We start from the raw sequence: 17,099 nt of genomic DNA, 5'->3' as shown, positions 1-17,099 counted from the left end.
GTGGCTCTGGAGCCACATGCAGCTCTTCAGAAGCTAATATGCGGCTCCTTGTACAGGCACTGACTCCGGGGCTGGAGCTACAGATGCCAACTTTCCAATGTGCGGGGTGGGTGCTCGTTGCTCTGCCAAAGGTCCTGCCCCTTCCCCTGAGCCTGCCGTGCCCTCGCTCCTTCCTCCTCCCCCCCCATAGCCTCCTGCACGCCACAAAACAGCTGATTGGGAGGGAGGGGGAGGCACTGATTGTCAGGACTGCTGGCGGGTGGGAGACACTGGGGGCTGGAGTGGGGGGAGCTGATGGGGTGCTGCTGATGTATTACTGTGGCTCTTTGGCAATGTACATTGGTAAATTCTGGCTCCTTCTCAGGCTCAGATTGGCCACCCCTGCTTTAGTGCATTTGGCACATAAATATCTTGCGACGCTGGCGACAACAATGCCATGCGAATGCCTGTTCTTACTTTCAGGTGACATTGTAAACAAGAAGCATGCAGCATTATTTCCTGCACATGTAAAAAAAAACTTGTTTGAGCGATTGGCAGACCAAAAAGTAGGACTAAGTGGACTTGTAGGCCTTAAAGTTTTACATTGTTTTATTTTTGAATGCAGTTTTTTTTGTACATAATTCCACATTTGTAAGTTGCACTACAGTATTTGTATGAGGTGAATTGAAAAGTACTATTTCTTTTGTTTTTTTACAGTGCAAATACTTGTAATCAAAATAAATAGTGAGCACTGTACACTTTGTATTCTGTGCTGTAGTTGAAATCAATATATTTGAAAATGTAGAAAACATCCAAAAATATTTAAATAAATGGTATTCTCTTATTATTTTCACACAATGATTAATTTTTTAATTGCGCGATTAATCGCGATTAATTTTTGTAATCATTTGACAGCCCTAATTTTAATAGATTTATACTAAGTTTAGGCTTTAGTATAGGTGGTTGTAATTTCAAATTTAATTTTAAATACATTTTTCTTTTTAAATATAAACCTATTTAATGTAAATTTTAAAATCTGTTCTTTTTAACAAGCATTGTTTTTTTTCCCCCACCTTGGCAAGAGGTGAGGGAGTAATTTCCAGAGTTGAAGGGCCTTGACTGAGAAATCTCAGCCCCTGGCCTTCAGAAAAACATATCTAATGACTGTGAGCTTGAACATTCCTTAACCTGCTGTTAAGAGACAGAAAGAAGTGGCATCGAAGATACGTTGGATCCAAACCACAGAGGATTTAATAGATTAAAAACAAGAACTTGGATTATAACTAGAAACAAACTGGAAGCTGGTGCTGATTTTGGAGTCAGGGTGGATATATTTTCTGTGAAATATGTCACTAAGCAAATGGGCAATCACATTCTGCACTTAATGATTTCCAAGATTTTCAGGCATTTCCTCAAGTATCGAATCTGTTGTTACAATCCCGTCTTGACATGACACCGATATAGATAACTATTGTGAGGCCTACATCAGGGGAAAAAAATGGGTGCAACCTCCATTGTGAAGTGCAGAAGAAATGAAAGCACTCTTGGTACTTGCTGCTCTCGTGGCTGGGCAGCTGCAGGGTTTATAGATTCATAGATTCTAGGGCTGGAAGGGACCTTGAGAGGTCATTGAGTCCAGTTCCCTGCCCGCATGGCAGGACCAAATACTGTCTAGACCATCCCTGATAGACATTTATCTAACCTACTCTTAAATATCTCCAGAGATGGAGATTTCACAACAGATTTCACAACAGGCCATCCACCGGGCTGGGCAGCTGCAGGGTCCCCCAGCCCTCTGCTGCGGCTGGGCAGCTGCAGGGTCCCCCAGCCCTCTGCTGCAGCTGGGCAGCTGCAGGGTCCCCCCCCGCCGCAACTGGGCAGCTCCAGGAAGTCGCCGCTGCCTGCCGCGGCTGGGCAGCGGATGGACCCTACAGCTGCCCCGCCGGTGGGCAGCAGATCCCGCAGCTGCTCAGCTGCGGTGGGTGGCAGGGACTCCCCGCAGTTTCTCAGCAGCAGCAGCTGGGAAACTGCAGCATCCACCAGCCCCCTGTGGCGGGTGGTCAGCTGCAGGGTCCGCCTGCCGTGGCTTGTCAGCCGCGGGGTCCCTGCAGCAACTCGGGGGCTGGGAGCTGCAGGGGCAGGGCTGGCTTGGAGCTCCAGCCCCAGGGCAGAAAATGTCATGGAGGTCTATGGAAGTCATGGATTCTGTGACATAATTGTAGCCTTAATAATATTTGCTTTGCCAAACCTGCTTCATTATGTTGTTGTGAGAATTAATTAGATAATGTTTGCAAAGTGCTATATAAGTGTTAAACTTCATCAGAACATACAAAAACCTCCAACGGCTGAGGATTTACCACTCCTTGGCCTGGTCCTCAGCTTATTTGTATAGTAATTCCTTGTACAAGCAGCTGGGTCTCCTCTTCTGTACTAGTAGGTTGGGGTGGTGAGAAGGATCCTGAAGTTTCCCTTTTGTGTTTTTTTCCAAATGAATTTGTTAAACATTCTCTCCCACGTTTTTAAAACAGTGTGAAGTATAATAATAAATAACAAGAAGGGATCATAGTGATAACAGGTGATTCTCTGGGCCCAGTTCACGTTCACGTTTACTTTTCTCTAAATCATGATCACTGTAAACTGAGAGGAGACTGATGTTCTGGAGAACAGTATGTAAATCTAGCACATATGGCTTATATTTTCTAAAAGGGTATTCAGTGGCATCAAGAAAAACGTTCGGGTCTGGAATTAGTAGATTTTGGATAGGAATGAAATGATGGTAGGCTTTCTGAGTTGACATGCAATATTCTGTTTTTTAAGGTATTCTACATTTGACACTTGTTGCATCATATATTTAGGTCAAGTTTGATTAAAAATGATAATTGGCATTTGAGTCACACTTACTTGAAAAGAACAGAGCTGGGAGAGGGTGCCACTTCAATTAAGTCTTCCAAAGAGGAAAGCAGGAAAGTTCTGTGGCACTGATTTTCAATCAGCAGTTTTGAGAATTTGAAATCATGGTAGACTTGCACTATATTAAAGCTGTCAGATAACTTACCAGTATTCCTTGTGAAGAAGAGCATTCTGTCTTCCAGAATTTTAGTATACTAATAGAAAGTGAAAATCTTTGCAAGTAGAAATGTGATGCAGTAGTGTTTCCCACTATAGATTAAAAAATATTTGTAGAACTTTGGACACTTTTCTATTTTTTGGCAGTGCCTTTGTGTTAGTACAGACTCTTGGTTCTCAGTGGTATTATAATATATCAAATGTTAGTCATGATAACTATATGGTGGGGTTTCAGTTAATGGCTTTCACATCAGAAGGCAATATAAGACATCCACATGTGAAAACAGCTGGTGGTCTTAATACAGACATGTGGGGGAAGTTTATAGTGTCCCACTACACTATGCTTATTGTAGCCAATGCTGTCATTCCCTCATTTTAATTTAGTTAAAAAGATGTTAGTTACACACATTAGAAGTGCATAGCTGGAATCTCATGACCTGAATTTCAGAAGTTCTGAGCACCTGCAGTTTTTGATTGATATTAGTGGGAATTGTCTTTGTCACTTCTGAGAAACAGGCCATGAATTTTTAGCTTAATATCAAACACCTGTAACTCTGACATGCCTTTGATACAGTGCAGGAAATTGAAATTTTGGTAAAAATTTGTACTGTCTTAGTACTGGACTGATCGGAGATGTGAAGAATTGGAGGGAGCTCCACCAAAATGTGAAGAGAGAATGTGATAGTAAAATCCAGAGAAAATGAGCCTGACAGATTTATTTATTTCCAGGTTTTGTGTCAGTCTTTGTTTCGTCAGTATGCCTGTAGAGAAGGGATTGTCTGTTCTTGAATGTGTGGAATGTGCTTAGCTCATTGTCAAATAATGCCTCATCTTGCCCAAAAACAAATCTTGTCGAAATCCCTCAATTTTTTTTTTACAGGCTCTACTTTTTGAGGGAATAGGAGAAGATCTGATTCCTCCCCCATATTGAAAAACTAAATTAAATCCTTCTCATATTAATACTGTAATCTCATGCAGTTCATCTTGGTAATAAAAGACTTTGAGATGTTCATTTTCATAACATCATAAGAATAAGCTTTGTCAACTCGCACAGAATGTTCTGAAAACGCATCACAAAGATATTTATTACTATTCCTTTGCTAGTGATATACAGTTGAGGTCTCTTGACTTCATTAGGCTAGATCTTAAAAATTCCAGTATAAATTATACATGTGTTCTTTTATTAAATGATGTTATCTGCTGACAAATTATATCTGTTTGTGGAGCCATTTTCTTTGCTCAGCCACTATGTCATTTCTGTTTGGTCTTTATGGTTCTCTTACTGCATTGTACAAATCAACAAGAAAAGGGTCTTTTTCTCTTAAGAATAAACTTTTTTTGAGATTCTGGTTAACATAGCCCTAAAACTGATTACTTTCGTGGCTTCTGTAATCTTGCAGCTAATTTTATATGCATCTAGAGAGAAAGCAAGTGGCTGAGTGTAGAAGGCTTTTTCCATTTCATATTACTTGTGCAACAGCATCCAGGGAAATGTATTTTTAACTAGGAGCTTGCAAGGGATGGGCTTGAACTTAGTTAAATAGTTTGTAACAATTAAACTAATTAATAAATGAGAAGATCTACAATGAAATAATTGAATAAGGCCCTTAGTAGGTTATTTTTCTATGGAAATCATTTATATAGGAAATATAATGGATGATAATCTGGTGGGTGGCTCAGTAGAGACAGCAGCTTTGCGAATCATAATTACATTACCTTTAATGTGCTGCATCCACGTAGAGAAAAATATTCTTTTGTGGGAAGAAACCTCTTGAAACTTCCTGCATGTAAACAGAGCACCATTTTTGTAATTCTAGTACAGTTCTTTGAAAGCCAAATAAATCATGAAGCCAATACTCATTTTCACTGACAAAGTCTATAGACATGTTATGGCCTGGATTCATAAAAGCTTTAATTATTAAACGAAAGTAACCTGCTTGCTGGTTTCATATTGCTGGAGCAAAATGGTCACAAATAATGCTCAGATTTTGCGCACGCACACAGCACCTCCCTCCCCTCACTAAATACGATTGCCAGGGTAGTTTGCTTTCATTTCATCTGTTCATTTTTATTTTAACAAAACACAATTATAAAGCTGACCTGGCTGCTTTCTTCTAAATGTTCTGTGTCATGACCCAACCTTCTTTACAGTGGTGCCGCTGCGCCGTTAGAGATCAAAAGGCACAAGTTCACAAGATGTGGATAATAACTCTGTGGTAATATGTATCTTGTGAAATCACAGCAGTCATGGTAATTGATCTAATTTTATGAATTGCAAAATAAAACTTAAGTAATTTGTTACTGTGTAATTTAATGTGTGCCTCGAGCAATCTCAGTGTTCACACCATCCTTATTTTTTAAATGTCATGATGAAGTGACAGAACAGTATATATACATAGCAGGAGGTAACGCTCAGAATATAATGATTTGAGATTTAGTTTTGAATGTCTTAAAGGTTCATATATGGTTATTGTTAAATGCAAGGCATGGTTTTGAAGTAAAATTGAGGTTCCCTGTGTACAGAATAGAAAATATTTTTTCTGGTGGGCTCCTTCAAACAGTTTTGATCTATCGTCTGTTGCAGTTAATTTAAATAATCAAACTCTCCATGGGCTGTACTTCTCTTGTTCCCCGTTATAGTCCATTATGTGGTATTATTAGACATGAGGACCAAAACCAAGGGATTTTAACTGTTTAAGAAATACACAATCTCCAAGAACTTCATTGCCTGGAGTGTTGTTCTTATGAGGAAATTAAGTCCGTTTACAGCAGAAATAAAAAGAAGAAACAGTTCCAAGCATTTTTGTGCATTATTGGTATGGATATGTGACATAATCAAAAAATCTCCTTTTTACATGTAACCTTTAATGCAACATTGTTACCATGGTGCTTAAATCATTAGGAAGAGATGGGTTCTTTATTATTAAGGGTGCAACTAGCTTCCTTTATAAAGCCATTCTTTATCACCTTATGACGTTGTAATATTATTTTGGTTTGAAAACTGCCATATTTACTTTCTTATTCAGAACAAGAATGTTTCTGTAAAGTTTGAGGAAAATTGTTTAAATTATTTTTGAAATACAGTTCATTAAAATAATTACCCTCATTTGAAATTTTGACTTTTGGCTAATCTTTATATTCCTCTGGATCAATGGTGGATTGTTGCTATCACTTCAAACTTTCCAAGGAGTTAAATCTCCTTTAAAACTCAAGTTCTGTCTTTATTTGAAGAAAATAGTTTTAACTTAAGCAGAGTGACTGATGATTTTTGTTATGACCAATTTGGGGCCTAGTCCTGGTCCCATAGGGAATACTGGAGGTGGTTTTGATAGAAAAAACAGAGAGATTGGTTTCGGTTTGGGTTATTGACCCAATCATACTTTTATTGATCGTCAAAGGGAGTTTTTTGCCATTGACTTTGGTGTGATTAAGATCCGGCCCCGAGAGTGAAATTCCCATCCAGACTCTGGGACTTTGGTGCCCAGTAAAAGGACTGCAGCAGCACTGCGCGGCCTTAAAAGTGCCAGATCTGTCCAGGGAAGAATTCCCCCAGCACAAGAACTGAGGAAGCAAACTGGGATGCCCTCACAAGCCCTGGCATTGTTTGCTTGGGGGGTGGGAGTAGGGGTGGGTCCACAGCATGCCGTGATTCAGAGCAGCCTAGAAAGGTTGCTGTAATGGCGGTCCAAGTTAGACTGGGGGCAGCTGCAGCCCCTGGAGCAACCCAGAACAACTCAGGAATGTCCAAAGTGTAACTCCCGACGCCTGGGCTGCAAATTTTGTGCTATTCCTCTTAGATCTTGTCTTTACTGCAATAGCTTGAGTCAGTATACCATAGTTACTCCACTGACAGCACTGAAATAAGTCACGCAGAATGATTTGATTACCTGTACAGAGTGACTGGGTTAGCAGCTGATGATTTGTAACTGGAGCTGCTGCAGCCCTATTGCATTATTAGTTTGAGCATCAGCAGCACTAGCTACCTGTAGCTTAAAACACCACTTCACTTGAGCTAGAAACTTGTGTGTGGATGTTAGCTGGAGCTAACAAGCAGGGCCGGCTCCAGAGTTTTGGCTGCCACAAACAAACAAACAAAAAATGCAATTCGGCGGGAGGTCCTCCCTCTCCGAAGTGGCTGCCCCAAGCACCTGCTTGGTAAGCTGGTGCCTGGAGCCGGCCCTGCTAACAATGCAGTGAAGATCACGCAGAATCTAACCCTTTATAATTTTATGAGCCTGCTGTCTTGTATTGTCTGGTTCTGTAGCTGACAGGTGGGAGGAGGAGCTGACAGGAGGGCTGTGGTGTTAGAGCTGTAGCATAAGGTTGTCAGTCCCAGCTTTGCAGATATTTTCAGTTTCTGATGGAGACAGTAGCTGTTGCATAATTAAAATGATTTTAATCTCCATTTGTAATGCAGAAAAAAATTAAGGTTAAATGTGAGTTACAACTAAAGCATATTCTTAAAAATTTGAATAATATATATGTTTTTTACTTTAAAAAGATTTTTAAAAGTCACCATTTTTAAAATTTTATCAAGTGCCTAAGGTTTCTTTGTGTTCCCTCCATCGTCTCAATAAAAACACATTGCATCACAAAATTCAAATCATAAGCAGATTTTATAGGCTACCCCAAGACAGGCTTACAATTTCTTTTATTCTGTTTAGTGCTCATGTACAGTATCATAGTGGTATGTGTTTAATAAAAGCTGATTCCTTAGATTAGATTTTGACTTTGACATGTGCAACAGGAACTTTTCAAATGCAGGTTTCAGAGTAGCAGCCGTGTTAGTCTGTATCCGCAAAAAGAACAGGAGTACTTGTGGCACCTTAGAGACTAACCAATTTATTTGAGCATAAGCTTTCGTGGGCTACAGCCCACTTCATCGGATGCATAGAATGGAACACGCAGAAAGAAGATATTTATACATACAGAGAACATGAAAAGGTGGAAGTTGCCATACCAACTGTAAGAGGCCAATCAGTTCCATTCTATGCATCCGATGAAGTGGTCTGTAGCCCATGAAAGCTTACGCTCAAATAAATTGGTTAGTCTCTAAGGTGCCACAAGTACTCCTGTTCTTTTTTCAAGTGCAGTAATAGAAATTGTTTAAGAAGTTCTGTTGTTTGACAAGTATACAATATTCACAACTGTTGAAGCTAGTGTATTCTACAATGACCCCTCTTGTTGACACATAGTTTCAACAAACAAAGCAAATACTTTAGGGTTAGGTACTGCTGATATATATCTTTACTGATGGATTCCTTCTACAACAGTTTCAAAGCTATTCAGTGGATAAGAATGACCAGACTGGGTCAGACCAATGGTCCACCTAGCTCAGTATCCTGTCTTCCAACACTGTCCCGTGCCAGATGTTTGATGGAATGAACAGAACAGGACAATTGTCTAGTGATCCATTCTGTTCAGTCCCAGCATCTGGCCGTGGAGGCTTACGGAAACTCAGAATATGAGGTTGCGTTCCTGACCATCTTGGCTAATAGCCATTGATGGACCCATTCGCCATGAAATTATCTCATTCTTTTTTGAACTCAGTTATAATTGTGGCCTTCACAACATCCCCTGACAATGAATTCCACAGGCTGCATGTACATTATGTGAAGAAGTACTTCCTTATGTTTGTTTTAAATCTGTTCCTGGTGCTTGTGTTATGTGAAGGGGTAATTAACACTTCCTTATTCACTTTCTGCACACCATTTTATTGACCTCTATCATATCGCCCCTTAACTGTCTGTTTTCCAAGTTGATCAGTCCCTGTCTTTTAAATCTCTCTGCATACTGAAGCTGTTCCAAACCTCTAATAATTTTTGTTGCTATTCTCTGCACCTTTTTAAATTCTAATATATCTTTTTGATATGGGGTGACCAGAACTCCATGCAGTATTCCAGGTGTGGGCTTACTGTTGATTTATATGGTGTCATTATGAAATTTTCTGTCTTGCTTATCCCTTTCCTAATGGTTCCTAACATTCTGTTAGCTATGGATATTAGTTTTACGCCTTCGGTAGCTTAGCTTGCTAGCTATGGACACTCAAGGCGTTATTTTTGTTGTAGTGTATCAATACTGTTACTTTAAAAGAAAATAGATAATGAATTTAAAGGTTATTGTTCATTGGGAAATATCAGTTAATGTGCTAATCAGTTGACAGTAAAGAAAAGACGTACATTTGCTCTTCCGTGAGAATAATGCTGTTAGTGTAAATTAATAGAAAAGGTATATAACAATTTTTGTAAAACGATTTATACACATGGACTGGTATTTGAAGTTGACAGGTATAACTCAACAATGTGATGCAGCTGTGCAAAAAGACTAATATGATTATAGGGTGTATTTACAGAAGAGTCGTATATAAGACATGGGAGGTAATTGTCCCACTCTACTTGGCACTGGTGAGCCCTCAGCTGGAATAGTGTCCAGTTCTGGTTGCCATACTTTAGGAAAGATGTAGACAAATTGGAGAGAGTCCAGAGGAGATCAACAAAAATGATCAAAGGGTTAGAAAATCTGACCTGTGAGGAAAGTTTAAAAAACTGGGCATGTTTAGTCTTGAGAAAAGATTAAAAGGGGACCTGATAAGTCTTTAGATATGTTAAGGGCTGTTAGAAGGAGGACTATAATCAGTTGTTCTCCATGCCACTGAAGATAGGACAAGAAGTAATCAAGGCTTAATCTGCAACAAGGGAGATTTAGAATAGATAGTAGGACATTTTTTTTAAATATAAGGATAGTTAAGCTCTGGAGCAGGCTTCCACAGGAGATTGTGAAAGCCCCATAATCGAAAGTTTTAAAAACAGGAGGTACAAACACTCGTCAGGGATGGTCTAGTTTTATATGGTCCTGCCACAGTGTAGGGGGCTGGACTTGATGCCTTCTTGAGGTCCTGTCCATCCCTACATGTCTATGATTCTGTGATTTATGCATGTGGATTGATATTTGAAGTTGATCAGTATATGTTCTTAATGAGAATACTAGAATTAGTGTGTTCAAGGGCACATATTCACACATGCGTTGAGTAAAATTTAGGTTATGTTCTAACTTCCCTTTGTGATAGCAAACTCGGAGTTCTTTGAAGCTTATTTTTGTGATACAAAAGTGTAAAAGCCCTAAATTTGGCTGCTGCAGCATGCAGAATCACAGAATCCTTTTTGGAGCATGGAGTATGGATGTATAATGTATTTCTACTGAATCAGGCCGAATCATCACTGAATCATTTCTACTGTGCAGGGATGGTGTCCCTAGCCTCTGTTTGCCAGAAACTGGGAATGGGCAAAAGGGGATGGATCACTTGATGATTATCTGTTCTGTTCATTCCCTCTGGGGCACCTGGCATTGGCCACGGTCAGAAGGAGGATACTAGGCAAGATGGACCTTTGGTCTGACCCAGTATGGTAGTTCTCATGTTCTTAAGATACTTGGCAAATATATACATTTAAAAAAAAATTTAATGTTATTTTGTGGAATGTATTGATAATCTTGCAATTTTTCTGCATGATTGCATGCAAAGCAAAAGAGGGGTATATTGTTGTTATGTTCTGGGATTCTTCCCCCCCCCCCCCCAGATACTTAAGTACCCTTTTTAAAGCATGTGGGGTGGATTAAAGGAATGGGAAGTGCCAGCTGTTGTCATTTTTTTAATGAATGTGAAGTCAGTCAGAAACAACTGGAGTATATGAGACGACATTAGCTTCAAGATGTGATGACAAATCTACAACAGAAACTCCTAAAATGAATACAAATCACATAGCAGAATTTAAAAAATATTACAGTATCAGGGTTTTTTTTAACCCCTGGAAAATACAAAATCAAGATAAGAAGCTTGTAGTGGTGTTTTGGGAGAAAATGAACTGGTGGCTGATTTGACAGAGTGGGCTAAGAAACCGCTAAAGTGCTGTACACATGATTCATTGGCTAAATTTTGACTGTACAAAATTATTAATCAAGCAATGTTAGGCACCAGGTCATATGGTCCAGGAGTTTTTATTTATTAATGACTTACTAGTATCAAAGAAAAAAATACACATTTCCTCATGAAAACAAGAAATGAAATGAAACTACTCTGTTTACATACCATTCACTTTCTATTGCAACCAAACGAAAATTATGAACTGTGCTTTTGAACAACAACAACCCTGTGCCTCATTTATGACTTTAAGATTAAAAACATATAAATTAAAAACAGGTTAGGCAAGAAACTGCACTCTGCGCATAGACAGCTTAAACACACTGTATCTTGTTATTCAAGAACAAGAATACAGCCCCAATTATGGTTTTGCTTGCATTTCTTTGACTGTAATTGGATGAATATGAGGATATCTGGGTACAAATAATTTGTTTCATGTATAAAGCAGACTCCAGATTTTAAAGTGGTGTTTTATTAAGAAGGGAATAAACATCTCATTTTTTTACTGCCACCTTCAGTAAGGAGAAAGAGGCAGGCATGGATGGAATCAATAGAAAACAGAGTCACTGAAAGCGGCAGCAATACGCCTGCCTGCCTGTCTGTCTCACGTTAATGGAACAGCTTGCAAGGTCTACAGGGAATTTGCATTGGCTCTGTCACTGGTATTTATTTGGTTTCTTATTTATTGCTAGTAGCTTGATTGTGCTGTATTTTCCCAGCAATGAAAGCTTTTAAAGATCATGTCTGACTCCTTCTGGACAGTGCTGTCCAATTTCTCTCTACCTGCTACCAGCATGCTGAGACGATCCAAAAGGTAATTTGAGGATTTTGCAAGTAAATCTTACAATATTTTTCTGAGCTGTTTGATTAATATTGTTTTGGTTTTTTTAAGGATCACAGCTGATGTAGCGGAAATATGTTTTGGTATGTAGGTTTTGTTAATGGGGTTTTGTAACAGCACACCCTGCAAAGATTATATTGTATAGACCTACTGTTAATTATTTTATTGCAGAATGTTTTATTACAGATTTATTATTCCTTACTTTCTCGTTAGATAGTGCATGACCGGGGTGTGTACCCACAAAATATTGGGTTACTAGATACAAGTATATAAATATAAGCTTCATCAGTATTCAAGGTATTAGTACAGTGTGGCAGTAATAGAAGCTGAAAAAGCCAGTGTTACAAATTATTTTGACTTTTAGTGCTTAGTTAGCTTAAAGAGGAAAGTATAACCTTGAACTTCAAGCTTCCATTAAAATCTGCGGTAGCATTTGTCGTAGGAGAGACTTAAATTTGTTAGTTAATGGACTCAATCTTTAACTCATATTTTTCTTTGGATTTTAAGTTAAGCACATCTATGTGTGTGAACTGGTAGGGGGTGGCAGCCCTAATGCTAAATAGACAAACTGCAGAGTTTGTCTCAGTATTGGGAAGTAATATTTTTCTTATCAAAATGGTATTGCTCATAACTTGTTCTGCAGAGCAGAAGCATAAATAGCTTCAAAAATTGTGTGGGAGAAAAGCAAGACTGAGTTCCAATAATAATTTCTGATGTTTTTTACACACACACACACACACACTCTCTCTCTCTCTCTCTCTCTCTCACTTCTTGGTATATTGCTAACCCTGACTAAACCACTATGTTAGGGTCTCTGAGTAGACCTTCCACAGTAGGTGTTGCATAGTTTTCACAGTTGATATGTCAGCAAAGTGCTTTGCCAATGAAGTTCAAAAACTATATAGAGAGCTCATTTATAAGTTTTGTCTTTATTCTAAAGTGGGTTTCATGCAAAGAAGGTCAAAGAGATACTAATACCACTGATTTTTGTTCACCTCTACCCCGATATAACGCGGTCCTCGGGAGCCAAAAACCCCTACCGCGTTATAGGTGAAACCCCATTATATCGGGGAAGGGGTGGCAGGGCTTCAGCGGTGATTTAAAGAGCCCGGGGCTCCAGTGGCAGGGAGCCTCGGGCCCTTTAAATCGCCACCCGAGCCCCGCTGCTGGAGTCCCTGGGTAGCGGCGGCAGGGCTCCGACTGATTTAAAGGGTCTGGGGCTCCCCACAGCAGCCAGAGCTCCTAGCCCTTTAAAGCACCACCAGAGCCCCGCTGCCGGAGCCCCGGGGTTACTGCTCTGTATGTGAATTCGTGTTATATCGGGGTAGAGGTGTATTGCTAAAAGTCAACTCTGTAAAGGCCTTCATCAATGGGTGACTGAAGTGTCGTTTTTCATCCTAAATGCATCTCTCTCTCTCTGTCTGATTGCCTCTCAGATCTAGAGCAGATCTATTGCCTGGAACAACATTTCATAGGTACCTGTTGTCTTTTATAGTTTAAATTTCAGCAAAATTATCTTACATGTTGACTTCATTATTAGAAATTTTGCCTCTTGCAAAACCAGATTCTTTATAGAAAATTTAATTCTGATACAATTTTTACAGATTAATATCACAAATGGATGAAAGTTGGAAACAGTATTACTGTTTAAATTGTTTACTTACCTGCACTTTTTTCTGAACTTTTGTATTCTGAAGCTTGCTCAGTGTTTTAGAGAATGTCTCTCACACTTATTAGGACATTACTGTTGTTTCTTTCCATTAGTGTTCAGTAAAAGCTCAAAATGTATATGATTTACATTCAGAGAAATCATTTGCAGTATGTTTGCATGGAAAATATAAAGGTATTATTTGTTTTTTTTTCGCATTTAGTGTTTGTGACTGGGGTCCCAGGGGAGCCACACTGAGGTTAGTCAATTAGGGCAAACTCCAAAGAATGGTGCAGACAATCCCCAAAGCTGGTGGTTATTCTAATACTTAGATTTACTAAGCCACTGAAAAACAACTTCTACAATACTTCTTGGTTGCACAGAAGCCAAAACACAGTTTCCTTATAGCAACCCAGCCTTGGGCTTCTGCCCAGACACCCATGTCAAATATGTTGATTACTGAAAATCTTATTCATCATGTAAGAAAGTTCTACCAATCCCAAAGAATTGGACACATTACTTCCCAAATTAGTTAATATTTCAGATCTTACCCAAATACACACTTACAGCCAAATAAACTAAAATTTATTTAAACAGAAAAGAGAGTGAATATTGGTTAAAAGATCAGTATACATACAGACATGAGTACAGTTCTGAGATCAGTTTCATAGTGCAGATGGTGAGCTTTAGAGTTGCAAGGAGTTCTTACAATTAATCCATAGATTCAATCCAATGTTCATATCCAGGGTGATCCAGGTGGGACTGGAGATCTCAGTCTTATGACGTGAGCTTCCCCTGCATAAAGCATCAAGCAGATCTGAGATAAAAAGGATCAGGACCCAAAGGTTTTTTTAATACAGTTCCAGGCCTTCTCATGATGGTCTAGATAATACTTAGGTTTCAGAGTAGCAGCCGTGTTAGTCTGTATCCACAAAAAGAACAGGAGTACTTGTGGCACCTTAGAGACTAACAAATTTATAAGAGCATAAGCTTTCGTGGGCTACAGCCCACTTCTTCGGATGCATATAGAGTGGAACATATATTGAGGAGATATATATATACACACATACAGACAGCATGAACAGGTGGGAGTTGTCTTACTTAATTGGCCTCTCAGAGTTGGTAAGAGAAAAAAACTTTTGAAGTGAAAATCAAGATAGCCCAGTACAGACAGTTTGATAAGAAGTGTGAGTATACTTACAAGGGGAGATAGATTCAATGTTTGTAATGGCTCAGCCATTCCCAGTCCTTATTCAATCCTGAGTTGATTGTATCTAGTTTGCATATCAATTCCAGCTCAGCAGTCTCTCCTTGGAGTCTGCTTTTGAAGTTTTTCTGTTGTAAGATAGCCACCCGCAGATCTGTCATTGAATGGCCAGACAGGTTAAAGTGTTCTCCCACTGGTTTTTGAGTATTATGATTCCTGATGTCAGATTTGTGTCCATTAATTCTTTTGCGTAGAGACTGTCCGGTTTGGCCAATGTACATGGCAGAGGGGCATTGCTGGCACATGATGGCATATATCACATTGGTAGATGTGCAGGTGAACGAGCCCCTGATGGTATGGCTGATGTGATTAGGTCCTATGATGTCGTCACTTGAATAGATATGTGGACAGAGTTGGCATCGGGCTTTGTTACAAGGATAGGTTCCTGGGTCAGTGTTTTTGTTCAGTGATGTGTGGTTGCTGGTGAGTATTTGCTTTAGGTTGGGGGGTTGTCTGTAAGCAAAGCGAGGACAGACAGGTCCTCGCTTACAGATTTTGCTTGGAACATCACCTTTTTCCTTTCTGTTGGAGTCTTGCCAGACTTTTAGAGTAATTTCTTATGGGAGGAGAAAGGGAAGCTTGAATTTGTGTTGTGTGGATTATAATACATTGGCTACCTCAAGTGACATAATTTTTATATTGTGATTCTCACTAAGGCCTTGATCCTACAAACACGTAGATAATTTTACTCAGGTGAGTATCCCCCACTGGCTTCCATATATACGTTTCATGTATCATTCATAGGGCTGCAGGTCTGTCATGATGTGGAAAAAGTCATGGATACCATATTTTTTCTGTTTGTCCGTGACTTCCTGCAGGAAGGTTCTAGGTAGGTCATTGGCATGGTGAGGGGGGGAGGTGGATGTTGGAGATCAAGCCTGCCCCACATTCACGCTGATGTGGGTCACTCAAATTTGGCCCAGCTGCCCTGTTCTCTCTCTCTCATGATGGAGGGGCAGCAGGGCCAAATATGAGCAGCGCTGCGACCCCATGTGCCAGATCCCAATGCCCAGAGCAGGCAGCGAGGCCCTGCCTTGCAGGACACAGGAGCCAATGCTGCTTGTGATGAAGATGAGTGCAGATAGGCCCAGGGGTTAAGAGTGAGCCCATTCCTGGTGGTACAGGTGTCCTCCCGCCTGTGCCCAAGATTATGTGGAGTGGGTTGGCTGTCAATCCCCAGGCCCAGCCTAGTGGCACAGAAGCTGCCCATGACCAGGGTGAGTGCGAGATGAGCTCGGTCTCCAGCCAGCCCTCTCCTTCTGTGGCCCAGAGTAGAGTAGGGGTGCCAGGGTGGAGGGTGCAGCTGCGAGTGGTTGGTGCCCCCTCATTTGTCAGGGATTTTTCATCAAAAATTACAGAGCAGTCACTAAACTTGTGATTTTTACTAAATTTACCAAGACCGCTTTGTGCTTTTTTGATTAAAAAGTGCCGTGACAAATCTGCAGGCCTAATCTCTCTCTCTCTCTCTCTCTTCAGTGGGATCTGTTGTGATAATTAGGCCTGAAAATTTACTCTGATTGTGAGCTCAACTGTAAAACCTGTGAGGAGGTTTATAAAGTGTTACAGGAACCTATAACAATAAATGTTGATGGCAAAAGGGCAATAGAGACTGAATTAGTCCAAACAAAAAGGCCTCCTGATATGATTCAAGGATTGTGTTAAAATCATGACTGGTAATTTGAAGAAGTATGGGAGTGGAAATTAATGTACCAAAATTGGTGTGTTGGAAATTAGACCTAAGTGATGAACAAAATAATGAGGGGATGGGGAAATTTGGGGAAAATGTGGCTAGATGGAAGTGAGTGCTGACTGAAAGGGGAAGGAGCTTCACCATCATGGATGCCACCCCACCATCTCCTAGGATTCAGTGTGATGTCATTGTGCCTTGTTTGTCCTAACCCTCAGAGGTGTCCAGCAGTGAGGTTGCCAAGTGAGAGTCAACGTCAGAGAGAGAAGCTGCATTTTCTCCCTTTGCTGTTATTTACTCTCCCTTCTTGTGAGTGTCTTGTTTGGTCTTCTAGGAAATGGGGTCAGACTTTAACAACAGTAATAACAGGTCAGCTAACTTTGTGCTTTTCCCCCCAAAAGGACAGCTATTACCATGTTTAATAGCATCTAACAGACTGTCAGACAGGGGATTTTTTGTTTCTAAAGACACTATAGCCAAGGGCAAAGGAACAAGGGATGTTGTTAAAATGAAAGTCTAACTTAATAATTTAAATTTAAAATGTTTTAACTGTTTTTCATTCTTTTCTATATCTTTAATAAAAGGCTACAAGGATTTTAATAGTGTGTTTGCTGTGGTACTAAGCAGACATAGGTCTCTGTATACCAAACCCCAACTTTGTTTAAAGCTGTTTAATGTTGGACAGTGACAGGATCA

At 39.9% G+C, this 17,099-nt stretch overlaps 1 protein-coding gene across 6 annotated transcripts in view; it reads left to right on the top strand.

The window, feature by feature from the left end:
- Positions 1 to 17,099, top strand: part of MAST2 (microtubule associated serine/threonine kinase 2) — a 344,273-nt gene that overhangs the window by 192,534 nt on the left and 134,640 nt on the right. Inside the window, exon 1 of one of the 6 annotated variants that reach the window (XM_054036564.1) lies at positions 11,740 to 11,774. The exons of the other annotated variants lie outside the window; for them this stretch is intronic. Within the exon in view, the coding sequence (XP_053892539.1) occupies positions 11,755 to 11,774 (20 nt within the window). The 5' untranslated portion in view covers positions 11,740 to 11,754. Of the gene's footprint in view, positions 1 to 11,739; positions 11,775 to 17,099 lie in introns of those variants that run through there. 6 annotated transcript variants of the gene reach the window in all.

Source organism: Malaclemys terrapin, chromosome 8 (assembly GCF_027887155.1).
Source record: "Malaclemys terrapin pileata isolate rMalTer1 chromosome 8, rMalTer1.hap1, whole genome shotgun sequence".
In the NCBI taxonomy this organism is placed as follows: domain Eukaryota; kingdom Metazoa; phylum Chordata; order Testudines; family Emydidae; genus Malaclemys; species Malaclemys terrapin.
This window is presented reverse-complemented; position numbering and strand designations above follow the sequence as displayed.